Source organism: Poromitra crassiceps (assembly GCF_964638095.1).
Source record: "Poromitra crassiceps genome assembly, contig: HAP1_SCAFFOLD_1037, whole genome shotgun sequence".
Lineage (NCBI taxonomy): Eukaryota > Metazoa > Chordata > Actinopteri > Beryciformes > Melamphaidae > Poromitra > Poromitra crassiceps.
In genome coordinates, this window is record NW_028151373.1 from 21,900 (window position 1) to 44,499 (window position 22,600).

The 22,600-nt window shown below is 44.8% G+C and overlaps 1 protein-coding gene across 1 annotated transcript; it reads right to left on the minus strand.

Annotated features, from left to right (window-relative positions):
• Positions 1-897: 897 nt before the first annotated feature.
• Positions 898-22,309, minus strand: LOC310771687 (ankyrin repeat and sterile alpha motif domain-containing protein 1B-like). Its single transcript, XM_083664235.1, has 5 exons — positions 22,231-22,309; positions 19,264-19,401; positions 15,702-15,869; positions 3,510-3,601; positions 898-2,305 (listed from the first exon to the last, which is right to left on the minus strand). The coding sequence occupies exons 1-5, from the start codon at positions 22,300-22,302 to the stop codon at positions 2,257-2,259; spliced, it is 519 nt and encodes a 172-aa protein (XP_083520361.1). The 5' UTR covers positions 22,303-22,309; the 3' UTR covers positions 898-2,256.
• Positions 22,310-22,600: the final 291 nt, after the last annotated feature.

The following is a 22,600-nucleotide window of genomic DNA, read 5'->3' on the forward strand; positions in this document are numbered from 1 at the left end:
TAGTGCTAATTTTAATTTATTTATCCTGGTTGCTGCTCCACCCTCTGCCGATCTGGGGAGAGCCGAAACTGGCTTCATGCTTCCTCCGAGACATGGGCAGTTAACCAGCCGCTTCTTTTCACCTGACAGGGGAAGCTTCACCGGTAGGACATAGCACGTGGGAGGATCACGCTATTCCAATGAGTTCCCCTCCCTCCGAACAGGCGCCCCTAACGACCAGAGGAGGCACCACATCAGCAACCAGGATATTGCATGTTTTGGTGTGGGGTTCCTATATGAAGGAAACCCCCAGGGGGCACGGGGAGAACATGCAAACTCCACACAGAAAGGCCCTTTTGATGACCCCACCCGTGCAGCGGGCACGCGAGGACATGCGAATGGGCACGCACTCCTTCAGCGCTCACAGAGTCCCAGGTGGGAATCGAACCCAGGACCTTCTAGCTGTGAGGCGACAGCCCTTTAATAACATTTTCTGAAACCTTTCCTGAGGCTGAAAGTCCAATAACATACAAGCATTAACAATAGTCAACAATAACAACATGTGATATCAAAAATGAAGTTGCAAATTAACAAAATATGACGTCAAACATGAACTTGCTGTTAAATTAATTGCAAATGCGTTTCTATTAACTGTGACCCAGAGGTCTTTGTGCTTTTGATGGACTACTTTTTTGATTTTCTTTTTCTTTTTTTCTTTTACGTTTTTGAGGATATATTTTAAAGTATGTAAATCAGAAGTGATCCAGGAACCTCTGACTTTCACAGAGCAGAAGATTCCCTAATATATGGTAGTCTCACACTACTGCAGAAGACCTCTGGGTATTGTATGTTTTATGTAACAGTTGGGAAAAGGAAATAACTTCTGATAACCACACCCGAAGGATGAATAATGGTTGTACAAGTCATGTTTTATTCCATGTGCTTTACAAGGATATAAATAATGGCCAAAATTACAAAAATCTGTGTGCTGGAAGCCCAAGCCTATGTACATTAGTTAGTCAGCAGTGATGTCATCAAATAAACCCTTTGCACTTTTCACCCAAAATACAATCTCTACAATCTAACACTTTGTTTTTCACCTCCAACCTTTTATTTTGGTACCTTGTCTCCAGTGCCATATACTGCAAATCCTCTTTCCTTTCCTTTGACTACATTACATGTATGAACAATGAGTTGGCAAAATATCTATGTACATTTTATAGTTGGATAATGTCTCATCCAAACAATACAGTAATACTGCGTTTAAAATAGTACATCTGCTAGTAAGATAAGAGTACAGTCCCGTGAGAAACGATGGAGGGTCGACCTGACAAGAGTTAGCTAGCCAACTGCAACATTCACTCCCTGTATAGAACTATGCTCGTATATTTTCAGATTTTTTTTAAAGGATGGCCATCATTCTCAAGCCCAAGGTTTTCATCTCAGCATATCATAGAAAAATAATGTAACATTAAGACAACAGTAGACAAGAATTGCACAAGAATAATCATAATCATCATGGTAATATAATACTCTCATATTAAACATTAAAATGTCGGGCAATACGAATAGAATACTTTTTTTTAATGCCGGATGCGGTTTCATTCACATAGGTCCACCATCCGCCGTGACGGAGTCACAGGACACCCATTGCATCTTGAGCACATTGCGGCTAGTCTGATCACATTTCTTTGCTTGTGCATATATCTCTCCATATTATATATATCTCCATATTATTTTTTGACCATAAAGAAAACAAAAGAAAGACCAAAAAGAGCAAACCAGAAGTCCTTGAACCCATGCCCGTCCCGACACGGACGCGCCCAGTGGTGCTTTTCGGGAGCTGGGCCAGATACCCGTCGTGTGTTAGCAACAGATGCCCAGCGACTGCACCCCGGTGTCCACAGAGACGCTGTGACCTCCCAAAAGTTTAGAGTTCAAAGGTCAAGCCTCCCAGCTGGACGCATATAACAGATCCTGCTGTGGCTGCAGAAAGTTGAGGCTGCTTTCAAATAAGTGTACATTCAGAGCAGACCGCCGGCTGTCAAGATGCAGTCCTTTTAGTGTGTGCAGGGGTGTGTGTAAGAGAAAGTGTAGTTTGAGTAGTAGTCTATTGGTCCGATGTTATCACTTATGTGGATGATAGATGTCAAAATTGTGTAGTCAACCTTAAACACTGTGTTTCAACGTCCATGTTTGTAGTCCTTGTGTGAGCAACAGGGTCCATTGTAGTCCTTTTTGCATTGTGTGTGTGATAAGGTCCGTGTTTAGGGCTGGCTACATTCTTTGCATTCCACAGTAATAGACATGAGCGTCCGGCATTGCCCTGCGAAGGAGATGACATCACTTATCCAGAGAGCCCTCAAACCCCGCCTCTCCACCGGCCCCCCTGCTCAGCAAATCCAAAATGGCCACCATGCGTCTCACAATCCACACGCTAAATCTTTTACATACAAGTATTTTTTCTTTTCTTTTTTTCAAATAAAATAAGCTTAACGGCCAGAAGAAAATATCCAGAAAAAAAATCTATATGTTTAAAATCAATTCTCAAGTGTTTAAACACATGTTCCTGTGTCACAGGTCATGTTGTCTCAAATACAGTTTGCCAAAGAAACTGCAAAGTTTGTCAATACCTCCAAAGAATAATTTGATATAAAGAATCAAAAAGTTGAGATACATGATAGTAGCCTGTTAGATCAACCAGTTTGACTCAAAGTAAGATTTTGCTACATCACATCTCCCATCATTCTGCTCTCCTCTTTAATAAAAAAAATAAATAAATCTTTCCTTTGCCATGTTTGGACAACTTCCCTCCTCAATGTGGCCCCCAGACTGAGCTCAACAGACAAAACAAGATCACTGGTAAGGATGGAGCTCTTAGCAGCATACTGGTTCCAAATCTCATTCAGGTTGTCAGGGGGAGTTGGACAAAGAGGCAGAAATGAAGAGGAAAAGCGAGGGATGGAGGAGAGAAAAAAAGGAGGAGAGAGAAAGCCAAACGGTTGCACCCCTCAACAGGAGAAAAGAAAAGAAAAGGAAAAACAGAAGCTGACAGCGGCACAACCGACTGGCTGACCGACAAACGGAGCTGAGCGTGCTCCCTACAGGTGGAAACAGAGAAGTGCACCGCGGCCCCGGGAGGTCAAAAGTCATGCGCCAGCACTGCAGGCGGGAGGAGGGGGCCAGGGCAAGAGAGAGGGAGAGCACGGACGAAAGAGAGAGAGAGACAAAGGGAAAGAAAGGGAGAGAAAAGAAAGAGAGAGAGAGAGAGAGAGAGAGAGAGAGAGAGAGAGAGAGAGAGACAGCGCAGCGCAGCGCCAAACGTCATCATGCAGTGGACAGGCTCGGGCTAACGGCGGGCGGGGCGGGATGGTTTTTTTCTTTAGAGTTTTCGGGCCGGTGAGGCGACGCGCTCGCTCATGCCCAAACTCCGGGGCGGGGCCCGGGGCCCGGGGAGGGCGACCTCTGAAAGGCACACACACACAGGAGTGGACAAGGCGGGTGTATGTTAGAAAATAGTGGTCTCGTACTTGGTGTTGACTCCTCTCTTGGCCTCCTGACCCGGCTCCACAATCCACGGCACGTTGGCGTGGCCCTTCTGGTCCATGGACGGCTGTTCCATCTGAGACAGAGAGAGAGAGAGAGAGAGGCGAGGAGAGAGAGACAGATGAAATGAAGAGAGAGAGGGGGAGGAGAGAGAGAGGAAATGAAGAGAGAGAGGGGGAGGAGAGAGAGAGGAAATGAAGAGAGAGGGGGGAGGAGAGAAAGAGGAAATGAAGAGAGAGAGGGGGAGGAGAGAGAGAGGAAATGAAGAGAGAGGGGGGAGGAGAGAGAGAGGAAATGAAGAGAGAGGGGGGAGGAGAGAGAGAGGAAATGAAGAGAGAGAGGGGGAGGAGAGAGAGAGGAAATGAAGAGAGAGGGGGGAGGAGAGAAAGACAGAGGAAACAAAGAGAGAGAGACATAGAGACAGAGGAAATGAAGAGAAATGATTGAAATGATCAGTATAACTGTATGTTCTCAATTTTAAAATGTTATGCCGTATGACAGATATGATTATATACAATACAATGCACAATACAATAAATAGTAAGTATGTGATTATGTACTATTGTATGGTGCATGTATTCAAACCAAATAATCCATCATGTCGACACAGTTGGAATATATAATCGGCTGCTTGCTGGTTTCGAAAATTGACATTTCATATACCGCTGGGGTGACATTGTATCTAATAGAGTTTCCAATAAAATCACTGAAAACGTTGTTGGTGGAGAGAGGAAAGAGAGAGAGAGAGATAGAGATTGAGCTGTACTGTTGATTTAAAAGCTCAGTAATGTAAGAGAGAAAGTGTGAGAGCGTGATGAGGCTCAGGTGTGAACAGAAAGCAGAACAGAGAATATGGACACAGAGGCACACAGTCTGCCACAAAAACAAACCTATTCCTTCTCCATATCTACAGATGATTAAATGTGTGGATGCTAGAGGTGTAACAACATGCATATTCCTATTGAACCGTTAGGTACGAGGCTTTAGGCTCAATACGCATTGCAAACCGAACAAATCTTTCAATGCTGAACAGTGCACGTCTTCTACAAAGACATCATGGTCAACTAAAAGGAGAGACGAAAAAGACAAAAGTAAATTGAAAAAAAATGTATCTGGCATTTATTCTTTTTTGCTGTATCGAAAAGGTATTGAGCTGTTCATGACACCACTGTGTCAAATTGAAGTGAACCGAACCGTGAATTTTGTGAACCGTTACACCCCTAGTGCATGCACAAGTATAGTCTGCACTGTCACTTTCACTATATCCAAAACCCTGCTGCACCTGTACCATGTGTTATTATGTGCTATTATTATGTGTTGTTACTATGTGCTGTTATGTGCTGTTACTACAGTATGTACTGTTATGTGCTGTTATTATGTCCTGTTACTACAGTATGTGCTGTTATTATGTGCTGTTACTACAGTATGTACTGTTATGTGCTGTTATTATGTCCTGTTACTACAGTATGTGCTGTTATTATGTGCTGTTACTACAGTATGTACTGTTATGTGCTGTTATTATGTCCTGTTACTACAGTATGTGCTGTTATTATGTGCTGTTATGTGCCGTTACTACAGTATGTACTGTTATGTGCTGTTATTATGTCCTGTTACTACAGTATGTGCTAGTATGTGCTGTTATGTGCTGTTACTACAGTATGTGCTGTTATTATGTGCTGTTATGTGCTGTTACTACAGTATGTGTTGTTATGTGCTGTTATTATGTCCTGTGTGCTGTTATGTGCTGTTACTACAGTATGTGCTGTTATGTGCTGTTATTATGTCCTGTTACTACAGTATATGCTGCTGTTATGTGCTGTTACTACAGTATGTGCTGTTATTATGTCCTGTTACTACAGTATGTGCTGTGATGTGCTGTTATTATGTCCTGTTACTACAGTATGTGCTGTTATTATGTGCTGTTACTACAGTATGTACTGTTATTATGTGCTGTTACTACAGTATGTACTGTTATTATGTGCTGTTATTATGTGCTGTTACTACAGTATGTACTGTTATGTGCTGTTATTATGTCCTGTTACTACAGTATGTGCTGTTACTACAGTATGTACTGTTACGTGCTGTTATAATGACCTGTTACTACAGTATGTACTGTTATGTGCTGTTATAATGTCCTGTTACTACAGTATGTACTGTTATTATGTGCTGTTATTATGTGCTGTTATGTGCTGTTACTACAGTATGTGCTGTTATGTGCTGTTACTACAGTATGTGCTGTTATGTGCTGTTACTACAGTATGTGCTGTTATGTGCTGTTATTATGTCCTGTTACTACAGTATATGCTGCTGTTATGTGCTGTTACTACAGTATGTGCTGTTATGTGCTGTTATTATGTCCTGTTACTACAGTATGTGCTGTTATTATGTGCTGTTACTACAGTATGTACTGTTATGTGCTGTTATTATGTCCTGCTACTACAGTATGTGCTGTTATTATGTGCTGTTACTACAGTATGTACTGTTATGTGCTGTTATTATGTCCTGTTACTACAGTATGTGCTGTTAATATGTGCTGTTATGTGCTGTTACTACAGTATGTGCTGCTGTTACTACAGTATGTACTGTTATGTGCTGTTATTATGTCCTGTGTGCTGTTATGTGCTGTTACTACAGTATGTACTGTTATGCGCTGTTATTATGTCCTGTTACTACAGTATGTGCTGTTATTATGTGCTGTTATGTGCTGTTACTACAGTATGTGCTGTTATTATGTGCTGTTACTATGTGCTGTTATTGCTGTTGCTATATTATGTGCTGTTATTATGTGCTGCATCTCTGCAGCGATGCCCTCCAGACAAATCCCTGTCCATTTACATTATTGCACCTGACAACTCAAGCAATGGTAGAGCAGTGTCTGCCACTGCCAATGTGTTCGTTGCTGTTGTGGCTGGAAGGCTGAGAGACAAACGGCATAATGGCTCTCAAAAATAAGCCCACAGCAACCAATCAAACGGCCGGGGCCTTGTTGCCGAGGGTGCTTTTGTTCCAATCTACTGGTTTATTTTCAGATTGGCTCAAAAATGATTTGGGGGAGGGGGGGGGGGGGGGAGCTGTGAGCACTGCAATATTTGACAGTGGAAGAATGCTTTTCTCCTTGCTTTTTTATGACGCCCCCTCAATTTGACAATTCAAAGTAATTTGGTTTATTGGAGTGAACGTTAAATGAACAATACTGCCAGGCGATGGTGAGGTATCATTCCACGTCTACCCTCTGTGTGTGTGTGTGTGTGTGTGTGTGTGTGTGTGTGTGTGTGTGTGTGTGTGTGTGTGTGTGTGTGTGTCTGTGTGTGTGTGTGTGTGTGTGTGTGTGTGTGTGTGTGTGTGTGTGTGTGTGTGTGTGTGTGTGTGCTTGTAGTGAGGACCAATTTGAGTCTTACACATGGGAAGTGAGGACATTATGGCCGGTCCTCACTTCCTCACACACCTCCAAAGGGCTGTTTGAAGGTCAGGAGGACTTGGTTTGAAGGGTTAGGTTAGAATTGGGTTTAGGTTAGGGTTCGGGGTAAGGGTTAGGCATTTATTGTGATGGTTAAGGTTAGGGTTAAGAGCTAGTCTAGGGAAAACATTGTGTCAATGAATGACTGTCCAATACAGTAGCTATACCGTACCTTGTGTGTGTGTGTGTGTGTGTGTGTGTGTGTGTGTGTGTGTGCGCGCACAGGCGCATGTTTGCAGTGAACGGGGTTAATCTCTGAGTTTTGCAGCATGCTACAGTTGAGCCATGTGTCTCTTTATCTTCTCCCCACACACTGCTGCAGCTACACCTTTCAATCTAGCTTTAATATTAATCCAGCTCTGCCTCTGTGCTGTCACACGCACGCACGCACGCACACACACACACACACACACACACACACACACACACACACACACACACACACACACACACACACACACACACACACACACAAACACAAACACAAACACACAAACACAAACACAAACACACACACACAATATCTAATCTCATTTAACATGATAATACCAGTTCCAATACCGGCAGTACCGGCACCCTTAAAGTGATACCGATACCAATAGAGTACTGTACTTCATTGGATAAGTTATTTTGTTCTAAAAGAGGTGTGTACTGTGTAGTATACTGTAGTCACACACTTTTTTGGTTTTGATGGCATCTCGGCACGCTGAACTGCCAACTCCGTCACATACACCACACTCCACTTCACTACCCACAGACTGTAACTCCGTCACATACACCACACTGCACTTCACTACCCACAGACTGTAACTCCGTCACATACACCACACTCCACTTCACTACCCACAGACTGTAACTCCGTCACATACACCACACTCCACTTTACTACCCACAGACTGTAACTCCGTCACATACACCACACTCCACTTCACTACCCACAGACTGTAACTCCGTCACATACACCACACTCCACTTCACTACCCACAGACTGTAACTCCGTCACATACACCACACTCCACTTTACTACCCACAGACTGTAACTCCATCACATACACCACACTCCACTTTACTACCCACAGACTGTAACTCCATCACATACACCACACTCCACTTCACTACCCACAGACTGTAACTCCATCACATACACCACACTCCACTTCACTACCCACAGACTGTAACTCCATCACATACACCACACTCCACTTCACTACCCACAGACTGTAACTCCATCACATACACCACACTCCACTTCACTACCCACAGACTGTACGGGTTGTAGCTGCTGCGGTAGTGGGACAATCACGTCACATTAAATCAAAGAACATGTGTGGTGAGCAAAACCTTTTCTTTTCTAGATCTGTGTACAAAATTATTGAATGCAGGTATCGTTTGACTGAAGAAGTTTCAATGCTACTTGGTACTGGGCTATTTCGCTATTGAGTACCCATACCCAGCCCTAGTAGAGAACCTGTGACCCACTGCTCACTATGGGGCTGGTGCAGATTGAGTCAAGTCTTGTTTGGATGGCGATCATTCTGTTCAGACTTGGACTATGCCATGTGCGTGATGTGGGTTTTGGGCACGTCTCCACTTCACAGATGTATTCCAAACCTTGGCTTGACGGTGGAAAATCTGCCCATGAATATTTTCAGATTTTGGCGATGGCACACACAGATTCTGCCAATAAGATATTTTTTCTACATAAAAAAAATAGGCTTTATACTGTATTATGAGTTCATTCATGACAACATTTGTATTCAGCTCACCTACATGCACCTCTTCAATTGCAGTGCTCATTGTATGGAAGTCATAGTCACATCTACAGTACATCACAAATTGAATGCAGCCAGATGAGATATTCCCACAACATCTCCGACACGCTGGCCCAACTTCTTGCCATGAAGATCGGACGCATGTTACCTAGAGCACTGGTTCCCAACGTGGGGTCTGGGGACCACTAGGGGTACCTGAGGGGGTTCAAGGAGGTCCCCAGCAGCGTCACCATGATTTCATTTACAAGAAGTTAACACAATTAGAGAATGGAGAAGAATGATTGTTTTGATCATAGCTTCACTGTTATCTCTATAGCGTACCTGCAATACAGGCAGCCATGGACAAAAACAATTCAGCACATTTAAATAATTTCTTGGCACCAGGTCGTGCTGTCCCTTTTAATGGTCCTTTAAAAAGGTAACTGACTTGTGTGTGTCTGTGTGTGTGTGTGTGTGTGTGTGTGTGTGTGTGTGTGTGTGTGTGTGTGTGTGTGTGTGTGTGTGTGTGTGTGTGTGTGTGTGTGTGTGTGTGTGTGTGGGACAGAGCAATAAGTGCAGAGAGGAAACAGCCCATGCGTAAAAGCTCATCCCAAGCATTCAATGAAGGAATTAATAGACTGAGATGGTTATGCATTAAAAAAATATATTTTCTTCTTCTTTTTTTCTTACACACCGAGTTAACTTTAATGATGCTAGTTATTGCTTCAAGTTTTGTGACTCAACAGTTATTATGCAATTATTAGCATACAAAAGCACTGGTATTTGTATAGGTTGTCTTGATTCAGAGTCCAAAACAGTTGAAGTGTGCCTCTTGCAGGAGGCAGATTATCCCCATGTGGAACTCCAGGGTTTGAATGGGCAGAGTGGAGCGCATAACGACTGAGGGAAGCATCACTACGCAGCATTACAGGCAGGTCTGAAGCGGGCACTGAGTCTATTAGCCATGGAGAACGTGGAGTGCTTTGCCTTGGCAAGACTGTCTGTAGCTGCTGTAACATGTAGTTCCTCAAATAGCCACATTGCTCACTCGATACTAACTGGTGAGTGACACATACAGACAGACAGACAGACAGACAGACAGACAGACAGACAGACAGACAGAAAGACAGACAGAAAGACAGACAGACAGACAGACAGACAGACAGACAGACAGACAGACAGAAAGACAGATAGACAGACAGACAGGCAGACAGACAGACAGGCAGACAGGCAGACAGACAGACAGACAGACAGACAGACAGACAGACAGGCAGACAGGTAAACAGACAGACAGACAGACAGACAGGCAGACAGACAGACAGACAGACAGACAGACAGACAGACAGGCAGACAGGCAGGCAGACAGACAGACAGACAGGCAGACAGACAGACAGGCAGACAGACAGGCAGGCAGGCAGACAGACAGACAGACAGGCAGACAGACAGACAGACAGGCAGACAGACAGACAGACAGGCAGACAGACAGACAGACAGGCAGACAGACAGGCAGACAGACAGACAGACAGACAGACAGACAGACAGGCAGACAGACAGACAGACATACAGACAGACAGACAGACAGACAGACAGACAGACAGACAGACAGACAGACAGACAGACAGACAGACAGACAGGCAGAGCTTCCTCCTTGACTAAAAGAAAAGCAGGTGAAAGAGAGAAGGAAAGGTGAGGAGGACCTGTGACTGAGCTTTGTGAGGAAGATGGAGGAGTCGAGGGGGAGGAAGAGGAGGGTGGAGAGGAGGCCGGTGGGGCGTGTAAATGTGGCCCAGTGACCAGCGGCTGGAGGGGGACATGACCTACAGGGGCAGAGGTCATACACAGGTCAAAGGGCACCTGCTCAGCAACACAACAAGCCGGCAATGAGGCAAAACCACAGCCATGACAAAGCCACTCCACGGCAACAACACTCCAAACCTAGAGCAAAACCACGGCAACAACATGGCAGCAACACCCCTGTCCTGCCTTACATTACCACAATACAGCAGAATTTAAGCAATGTACCATAGCAACGCCTGTATGGCAACAACATTCACCACGAGATGAACATGGCACAGCTACTGTGCATGGCAGCACACTGCAAGAAGGGCCATCTTCACTTAGTCTAGTCTCAGGTTCACTTTTCAAATGGGACTTGTCTTGAAACAAGTGGAACCTTCTACCAGTGGGGGGAGATGATTCCCCTCGTTTGCAGTGAGGGTTGAGCTGTTTTATAGCCTGCTATCCAGCCCCTATGAATCACAGTTCTCAGCACTCTTGGAATTTGGCGATTCATAAGAGTCTGGACGCAAGCCTATCCACCACTTCCTGTATGATCAATTAAGCTCTTAGCAAAGATGGCCGGAAGCACCGTGAATACATCTCGGCCTCTTAAAAAGGCTTTTAAACACACAGAATGTTTCTGTTTTAATTCATCGATGCCATTGAGTTTTTTAAGGACTGACGAAATCGCGAAATCTTAGCTTGCTATCATTCAATTCCTTTGCCGGTGGCACACCTGGCGCTGCCATGTTGGTCGTTGTTGTGAAGGGTCAAGGGTCAACTCTTATGAGTCGCCATGCAAATTCGAAGAGTGCTGACAACTGCGATTCCTAGGGGCTGGATACCAGATACCAGGCTACTTGTCTCAGAGATTTGATAGAAAATGTCAATATGTAAAAACTAGTAGATCAAATGATTTACTGAGATGAGCAGGTGTTGCCTTGCATTTGGATGGCGTAATGGAGCTACACTCAAATGACAAAAACACACCATGCCGATTATAGAGGACAGAGACACAGCGCACGCACGCACGCGCACGTCAAGGAACCAGAAAATATTCATATTTAAGAAGCTGTAATCAGAGAATTGTGACTTTTCTTTAAAGAAATTACTCGATCGATTATCAAAATAGTTGGCAATTCATTTAATAGTTGACAACTAATTGATTAATCGTTGCAGCTCTAGTTGCGCATACACACATAGGCTACACATACACACACACACGTACACACGTACACACACACACGTACACACACACACACACACACACACACACACACACACACACACACACACACACACACACATCTAGTGGGCAGAGAGGGAGGAGTATTTTAAAGCACAGGGACTGGAGAGCTGCTGCAGAATGAGGATTATGGCTGGCAGGTGGCGAGAATATTAAGTGAATCCTGCAGTATCTATGCCCTGCTGCACACCACACGCCATTAACTACACCACACACACACACACACAAGCACACACACACACGCACGCGCACGCACACACACACACACACACACACACACACGTACACACGTACACATACACACACATGCACACACACACCTACACACACACACACACACACACACACACACACGCACACACACACACACACACACACACACACACGCACACACACAGAGGAAAAAGGCAATTAATGGTCAATGTAATGGTAGCCGACTCAGCAGATTGTGCGTACACATGCCATTGTCCATCATCTCTGTAGGCGTATGACCACGCACACAAGCCTTGAACACACACACACACACACACACACACACACACACACACACACACACACACACACACACTCTCTCTCTCTCTTTTCTCACTGTGTCACTCCTCGCTCGCTCTAACTATAGAACGTGTGACCATTCCTCCGAAGCCACCGAGACTGGCATGTTCCCCGACTCTCTAACTCGGTTGCAGACGCACCGATATAGCAGCCGGCAAATGGAGCGTCCGCCGAAACTCAACGCCGTCGCGCCTTCCGATGCATGCCGACGGAGGAGGGAAGTGTGAGTGGAGTGTTTGGGCGTGACTATTTTAAAGCTGTGTCGGGCGTCGGCGGTGAATGAAAGGCTGACAGGTTGCTGCCACTTGCTGTGGTTGGGGGAGAGATGGAACACACACTCAACACACACAGACAAAAAAATTATTTCAATACATTGAAATGCTATTTAACAAATAAGATTTGTTTCTGGACTCAAAATGCATTACATCCATTTTGAAAAGACTGGTTACAGTAAATATAACTTTTTTAAGCTTTATTTGTCATTGACCATTTCTCACTCTGTAGGTAAAGAGCTTACCAACACACATACGCACGCATGCACGCACGCACACACGCACGCACGCATGGACCGAGCTTTACATGAATGGAATTGACTCCCTAGACATATCACACAAGAAATCGGTACAATTAAACTCACCACCTTATAATTGGATAGAGAATAGCGCGGCGCGGCGGTGATGCACAATTGCGCAAACGCGCAGGCCAGTTGAAGCGACGAGGTTCAGCCCGTGTAGCGGGCGAATGCGCGAGCTGCGTCTGCGAGACCTCGAGGGGAACCAATGAGGAATGGTAGAAATGAGCAAGGAGGAGGACGGGAGGAAGGAGGACGAGGACGAGGCACGGCAGGATAGCGTGCGATCTGTTTCTAGTTCATTCAAATGTGAGTAAAACAGCATCTTTTCAGTGACTAGAGAGATTGATATGATGTAAAGACTAGTCTGGCAAAGTTTGGATAAAATATAAATCTGCAAGTTTGATTGTGTTGATGTGTCTTGTGGATATGCAGTTCTGACTTGGTGACTGGCAATACGGGTGTGAAACTGACTCATTTCATGTATTTTATTTATTTAATACTAGTGTGAAACGGACTGTATTATCATGTGATTGTTGTATTGAGTAGCCTACTAGTGTGGAATGGACCATATTATTATTTTGATTAATATATCGAATGGCCTACTTCTGCGAAACAGACCATACTGTATTATGCACAGTATTATGATTGGTGATTGATTATTATATGTTATGTGTTATGATGTAAGTGTAATGGTTGCATTGTCACTATATGTAAAGGCTGTTTTGTGGACCGCAGGAAGAATACTATAGAGACAGTCCGCATGTCTGGGAACGCCCATACAGGCTCTAGGTACGCCCACAATAGACGCTGGGTAAGCCTGGGGGCGGGGTCAGGGTGGGGTAAATCCCCCCGTTCTATCCATTCAGCAAAGTTAGAATTTAGCTGATAGCCCAGCCCAGGCAGACACGATCGGGGATTTAACCACCGCAGTAAACGCACATCTGAGCAGACATCTTGTGTTCTGCTTTAGAACCCCCAAACATGTACAGTAGTTTAGAGCTGCAGCACCGTCTTTTGGTGAGTCAGCCCATGAGATATATCGGAGGTTTTACCCCACTCGCGCGCCAGCCATTTAACATTTTGTGGGCGTTCCCAGACATGCGGACTGTCTCTATAGCTGCTTCAATGCTGTAGCTAATGGGGATCCTAATAAACTACTAAGCCAAACACACAACCTCCACAACCTCCTGCACACTACACACAACCTCCTGCACACTACACACAACCTCCACAACCTCCTGCACACTACACACAACCTCCACAACCTCCTGCACACTACACACAACCTCCTGCACACTACACACAACCTCCACAACCTCCTGCACACTACACACAACCTCCTGCACACTACACACAACCTCCTGCACACTACACACAACCTCCACAACCTCCTGCACACTACACACAACCTCCTGCACACTACACACAACCTCCACAACCTCCACAACCTCCTGCACACTACACACAACCTCCTGCACACTACACACAACCTCCTGCACACTACACACAACCTCCACAACCTCCTGCACACTACACACAACCTCCTGCACACTACACACAACCTCCACAACCTCCTGCACACTACACACAACCTCCTGCACACTACACACAACCTCCACAACCTCCTGCACACTACACACAACCTCCACAACCTCCTGCACACTACGGCATTTCTGATGACGATTCCATTGACTGAAATGTCCATAAATGCATTCTTTATGCAAGACTGCAGTATGTTGGAATCTACCACTTGGGGTTTCCTTATCTTTTTCTCCTCCACACACACCCAGACACACACACACACGCGCAGACACACACACACACACACACACACACACACACACGCACACACACACGCGCACACACACGCACAGACACACGCGCATACACACGCACAGACACACACGCACACAGACACACACGCACGCACACACACACGCACAGACACACGCACACAGACACGCGCGCGCACACACACACACACGCGCGCGCGCACACACATGCGCACACACACACACACACACACACACACAGACAGACACACACACACACACGCGTGTAGTGAGGCGCACAGGAGCAAGCCTCCCCGGAGCCCTATGCAAACAGCTCTCATCAATCAGTCCAGTGTGTACCCCGCACGGACCCTTTACAGATCATATCATCATCTACACCTCTGCTACATCCTCAGCCCAGGCCAAGACACACACACACACACACACACACACACACACACATACACACACACACACACACACACACGCACGTACATACACACACACATACACACACACGCACACACGCACCACTCCAAAATAACACCAGCAAGCTGAATTGAGTTGTGGGATGAGAACAAACAACATAAAGGAGAGACTGTGAGTGAGTCAGAGGCTAGTGGCAGTGGGACAGGGAGGTGACAGATGCTGGTTAGGGTTCGTTAGAAGCAGCTCATGAACATCCATGCTTGAGTTCAAGGAGCCAGAGCTGAAAGATGAGGTCAGAGGTTAAGGAAATCCACCCGAAAACACAATCGGAGCTCATTTTGAAAATAATATTTATCCGTTTTGGAAAGAGAACCAATACCAGAGGTTCATCATTGAATATTTTTAAGATATAGAGGAACCAGCTGGTAAAAATGCTATCACTTTGTCCACTAGGGACTTACTATCCATTGCCATTCAAAATAAAAGCTTTATTTTCATGCTATCGATGGTTCCCGAGCATGGTGGAACCACTGGAGTTCCAGATGTGAATTTGGATTTAGGATGGATTTTCCCCTTTAAAACACAGTACAGCAGCTGTTTTGGCGGCGTTGCTCACAGCTTTGCGGATGTTGAGGCGGGGTTTGGGCACTGGCTTGCTGGGTTTGCTGTCGAAGCTCTCGGGCAGCGTGGAGGAGCCGTGGCCCGTCTTCCTGGCCTGCAGGGCCAGCTGGTAGGCCACCTCGAAGGCCTGGCCCAGCGTCAGGATGATCTCATACGCCAGATTCTACAGAGAGGAGGAAGACAGACGGGCAAGGGTTCAACAAAGTGGCTCATGCTGTAGGGTGAACTCATGAGAATACACACGTATGGCTAATGTCCACCAGCTCCGGAACAGATGCGGTACGGCTCCGGTACGGCTGCGAACAGACCCACACTCATGTAATCTGTCAGACGGATGCGGGACCCGACAAAAGTCGAACAGGTGCATAATTCTTCCGTACCGCATGTATCACCCATCTATTAACATGGGCGAGAGTCGACCCGGCAGTTTTGCGATCCGCAACGCAGCCGTAACACATCTTGTGTACATTGCCTGTTAGTGTACTGTATGCAGACATTAGATACACACATGCACAGAGATACACTACATGTACAGCATGAACACATTACAGGCACAGTAATGCTACAGAATTTCAGAGTAATTCACATTTACAGTAGATGCACACACACACACACACACACACACACACACAAACACACAGTCACACGCACGCACGCACACACACACACACACACACACACACACACACACACACACAGAGTCACACACAACACACACACACACACACACACACACACACACACACACACACACACACAGAGTCACACACAGGATAATGCTACGTGGCATTACAGGAACATTAAATATTGCATTTGCATAGAGACATACATTGTTTGACAGTACTGACCACATCAAAGGCAGTGAAGATGTGACAGTAGAGACAAAGCCCCCTATCTTCCCACTGGCCTTAGGCGCTAAAACTGGCATTAAACGCAAAAAAATGCGCCTTGTGCCTGCCTCAGGAAGATAGCATCATGGTTTTAGGCCCCGAAATGCGCTTTATGCTGAAGAGGCGTGGCGCAGTGCCAGAATATGCCAGAATGGGCGTTTCGATTTAACGATATCTTCCCCCCTGGCGTTAATTTAGCGCTTAGCTAAACCAGGCCTTATTCAGTGCGCCGCGGATATTACTGTGCGTATTTACGCACAGCTCTCCTCTGCCGATCTCACACTCTCTCCCCCTCTCTCACTCCCTCTCTCTCTCGCGTGTCAGACAGGCACAAAGACCGATGGAAAAAAAGTTGTTATATCGTAGTTTTGAGCCCCTGTCATTCAGAGGCTGTTGAGCCACTTGTGAAATCTCCCAGCATGCATTGAGGCTAACAAGAAATAGCAACCAAATCAGCCTAAATAGGCTAAGTGGTAGATATAAATAATGTTTCTGTTAACACAACATGCAATTCTAAAACATTTCAATATTGGACAAAATAAAACATAGAAATCAAAACACAACCCTCGCAGATTTAACGTGACGCAGATTTAACGTGATTTAGATCAGTGACAGCCGTAACACGGTTCTACTGTGATGTCCTACTGTGATGTCCGCTCCAATAAGACTTGGCTTACTTCACATTTACTTTTACAATAAAAACACATTTATGCAATGACTTTACATAATGTAGGCTATATTTATGTGCATCATCCTACCTGTGCAGCAGGGGAGAAGAAAGGGTAGCGAGAGAAAACGATATCATTCTGGACAAACTTTCACCAATCTAATCTCATCATGACATAGGGATAGGCTATATTTTTCTAGCCGATGCGTTTAGAACATTCTTTTCACTTTGATCTTGCTATAGTGTAGCGTATTTACATGCTTGCAGTATTTAAACTGCAGTGAGATTGGTTTGAGAAGCATAATAATATGGAATAATATATATGGAGACAGCCGGGGGTGAAAGAGGGAGGGGGGAGCTCAGAGCGCCTCGGCTTTTCTGAAGCCGGACTGGATCGCTCCGTGGAATTGGAGCTTAAAAGGGAAGCTTGTGATTCGTTTACTGCACTTCTCCAATGAGCAGGTTGTGCATAGTTTTACGCTTAAAAGGCGTGGTTATAATGCTTAAGGCCGCGTGTAGCGCCGACACCAAAATATCGAGTGCGCTGGTCCACGCCCACTAATCTGCGCTGCGCCTGGCGCTAAGCGCTGTTTTAAGGCCGTTGCAACGATAGAGCCCACATTATTTGACAGTACCCGACCACATCAAAGGCAGTGAAGACGTGACAGTAGACACACATTGTTTGACAGTACTGACCACATCAAACGCAGTGAAGACGTGACAGTAGACACACATTGTTTGACAGTACTGACCACATCAAAGGCAGTGAAGACGTGACAGTAGAGACACACATTGTTTGACAGTACTGACCACATCAAAGGCAGTGAAGACGTGACAGTAGAGACACACATTGTTTGGCAGTACTGACCACATCAAAGGCAGTGAAGACGTGACAGTAGAGACACACATTGTTCGACAGTACTGACATCAAAGGCAGTGAAGACGTGAAAGTAGAGACACACATTGTTTGACAGTAGTGACCACATCAAAGGCAGTGAAGACGTGACAGTAGAGACTAGGGACGTTCATTTTGAACAATTTCCATAATCGAAAATCGGGAAAATGAACAATCAATTATCAATTATCGATTATCGATAGCGTAATAATAATAATAATAATATATATATATATATATATATATATATATATATATATATATATATATATATTTTACTCTGGTCTGGTAATAACGTTGCGCGTTCTCGGCCAGCTATAATGCCGATGCCGCTGTGTAGTAAGAATATCAGACACTAGCGCTGTGGCCAGGTAAACAAACATGTTACATGTCAGGTTACATGATGTAAGGCAATCGGCGTCTTCCAGCTTAGCTGACAGCACAAGAGTCAAATCAAAACGCCTGAGCCTCACTGAGGTCCGCAGACCGCTGGGTGTGTTTGTTTGTGTCCCCGACGCATGCCGGTGTGAATTCCCCATGTTTAAAACAGTTTTGTTGGCACAAAGGCCCGTGCCCAGCCAGAAAACTAGAGACTATATGAAGCTCCACCTCACGTCTGTGCAATAGAGTGGGGCGAGGAGGAACGAATTCCACCCAAACCTAGTCCGCAAAAAAAATAAAAAAATAAAATAATAATAATACAATAATCGATCAAAATTCCACATGATCGATTCAATTCCTTAACGATCAATTATCGATTTTCGATAATTGATGAACATCCCTAGTAGAGACACACATTGTTTGACAGTACTGACCACATCAAAGGCAGTGAAGACGTGACAGTAGAGACACACATTGTTTGACAGTACTGACCACATCAAAGGCAGTGAAGACATGACAGTAGAGACACACATTGTTTGACAGTACTGACCACATCAAAGGCAGTGAAGACGTGACAGTAGAGACACACATTGTTTGACAGTACTGACCACATCAAAGGCAGTGAAGACGTGACAGTAGAGACACACATTGTTTGACAGTACTGACCACATCAAAGGCAGTGAAGACGTGACAGTAGAGACACACATTGTTTGACAGTACTGACCACATCAAAGGCAGTGAAGACGTGACAGTAGTGGTGACTGGACTTGAGGTCTTTGGTGATGTAGGCAAACGTAGACAAATCCTCCGGATCCTGAGCCGCACACGAGATGTTACGGATCTCATGCTCTGCTATGATGTTCTACAGAGAGAGACAGAGAGAGAGGGGGAGAGGGAGAGAGAGGGAGATGGATACAGTAATATAAGGGGTGCCAAGAGAGATGCTTATTTCAGGCAGACTGTTGTTGATCATCTCTAGCGAGCCACTTCTCGGCAAAACAAATGCACACAGCTTTATTATGCAGCTCATCTCGCACATCCCCAAACCATAATAACGGTTGCACATTTTTGGTTTGAGAGTTATTAGCAGTCAGTCAGTTGGAATGTGTCATGTGGTAATGTCACTGGAGGACAGTCAAACTTTGTGTTGCATTAATTAAAGCCCAGTTAAAGGATGTGGATTAAAGAACATCAAAGGAAGGAAAGTTTTAGCGAGGGTTACAGGGCTTAAAGCTAAACAACATTCTGAGCACGAAATGGTCTTGACTGATGGGGGCGGGGGGGGGCGGGGGTGGGGGGGTAGTCAGCACACTGCACCATCACATGATTATTTTTTTATTTTTTATATTTAGATTATTTGTTGGCCATTTTTGCCTTTATTCAGACAGGACATTAGGCAGACAGGAAAGGTGGGGAGAGAGAGGGGATGACATGCGGCAAAGGACCTCGGGTCGGATTCGAACCCCCACGGCGGCCGCACAAAAAGGACCAAGCCTCTGTCGTATGCATGCTACCAGGTGAGCCACTAGGATGCACCGTCACACCATTTAATAGTTGACACATTTCTGTGCTGAATGACACATCATTGTTAATCTAGAAACCTAGTGCAATAAGGATGACTGCACTGGAGCTGCCGAGGGTCACTTGTAAAAAAATAAAAATGTATGCGGAAATCAGTGGGCACGGTTTTCTTACAATTTACTCCTAAATTGTGCGCACGGATTAGTGAACCATGCGCACCGATTTGTAATATCTATGTTGATACCATCAAAGTGGGAGTTTTTAGGCCTATATATAGTGAGCCAGAGGCATTACACACAGCTTGGCATACATATAGCAAGCTGTAATAGCCATTAGGCACCTAAACCATATGTGAACCATAACCACTGATTAATCACATCATCAGTAGGTCTAATTTATGATCCCATGTGTGTGTTGGTGGCAATATGCAACCTATTTACTCCCTACATGTATCAATCATGCTTGTAGAATTTTTTTTTATTACATTTTATATGCAACTCTGTGGGCCGCAGGAGCAGTGCGCTGTTTACTAATTAGTGCCTGTATGGATATCCACATCAATTCCACCTTTGATTCCATGATCGATCCCACCTCTGTGATTGGTGTAGATTCACCTCATCAGTTGTACTTGATGAAAAGACAAAGTATTCTTAATATTTGGTACGTTCAGTCTACCTTGCAGTATACTTTGTTCTAGTTCAGTGAAAATGTTCTTTAAGGAATACAAATCAAAAGAAAGCATTATAACAAATATCTAACCGACTAATGCTGACCATGTCAAAAATCAATGTAGAGCAATTGATTTCCCCAAGGTAAGAACAAAGAATAATTATATGATAGACAATGGGAGTAATGCCCTTTTAGTCATACTGGACAATATATTGTTTGTCTTTAATCCCATGAAAAGACATATTGATTACTATTGTAAGGAGAGTGAGCAGTCCCTGCCCTCTAGTCTTTCTACATTTAGACAGAAGATAAACTGAGATGAAGATAGATTCAAGTGGAGCTGAAATGAAAAATTACTCAACTATTTTAGATCACATTCCTGGTCATAGAGTGCACCTATTTAACAATGTGTGCCAAAAGAAAATCACAAAAATCTAATTTCTTTGTTTGTTTTCTTCACATCAAAAGTCAGCCATATGGCCTGTTATTATTTTCTTCTCCCTCATCCCAGACACGCCCACTTTTCAACAAATAAACTCCTCCCCATGCTATAGGTTCAATTCAAGTCAATGTCTCGTCATAGACGCTGGGGTAGCTGGCTGAGGGCATGGTCAGGGTGGGGGTAAATCCTCCCATTCACCCCATTCACCATAGTTAGCATTTAGCTGCTAGCCCAGCCCAGGCAGACACGATTGGTGATTCAACCACCGCAGTAAACGCACATCTGAACAGACGTCTATGTACCTGCTCTAGAATCCCCAATCCTGTAGTGTTAGTGTAGAGCCACAGCACCGTCCTTTGGTGAGTCAGCCCATTGAGATGTTTTTTTACCCCACTCGCACGCCAGCCGTAGTAACATTTTGTGGGCGTTCCCACACAGACTGACTGTATCTATGTCCCGCCTCTCGACCCTGTTTCACTAGAAATATGTCACAAGAAGGACTCGCATACAGTGCGAATGGCCTTTCAGCTCCACTTTAAGGGAGACCTACCCTGAATGTACAAAATATTAGGGACACAGTTTTCATAAAGTACAATGATTTCACGAAATATTGCCACAGAGGCAGCAGTTTAGTGTGAGATCTGCTCACTAAAACACACAAAGAGGAATAAGACGAGAGAGGAGAACCACAGTCTAAGCATTCCATGAAGGATTTAGTGGGTTTATTATTATTGATTTTTCTTAATCTTAACCATATTGGTTATTGCCTGTTTTGACCTCTTTTACACTCTTTGTCGTTTTTCACCCCTTATGATTTCAAAGCATTCAGTCTCAAAAGAAAATAATAACTCCCGCACACTGTCTCCAAATGCAAAAAGTTTATTTAACAGAAAAGAATAACGTTTCGGTCCTAAGACCTTCTTCAGATTCTTCTCCATACAGTCTGCAATATGCTGCAGTGGAAGCAGGCATCAGCGCTATATACTGCTGCCTCTGGACGCTGCTGGCCTTCTCTGTGTATTACTGGAGGTGTGAAATGACCCAGCGTGTGAGCGTTACCTTGTTTGTGGCATCGATGAACTTGACCCCCTTGTAGGACACGGACAGGACGATGGTCGGCACTTTCTTCATCTGTTCTGTCGACTTCTTAGAGTGTCCGGGGAAAGCAAAGAGAGAGGAAGGGAGAGAGAGAGATGAGGGGAGAGAGTGGCAGCCATGACTTTTGAGGCATTTCATTACATTATTTCAATGAATAGACATACAATATATATTTAAGCAATATAGCATGAGAGCCAGTGTGTTGTGCCAAATATATCCCCCTGATCAGCTGTTATCCCACGAGGCCGCAGGCCGAGTGGGATAACTGCTGAGCAGGGGGATATATTCCACAACACACGCAGCTCGAGTGCTATATTGCTTTTATAAAACG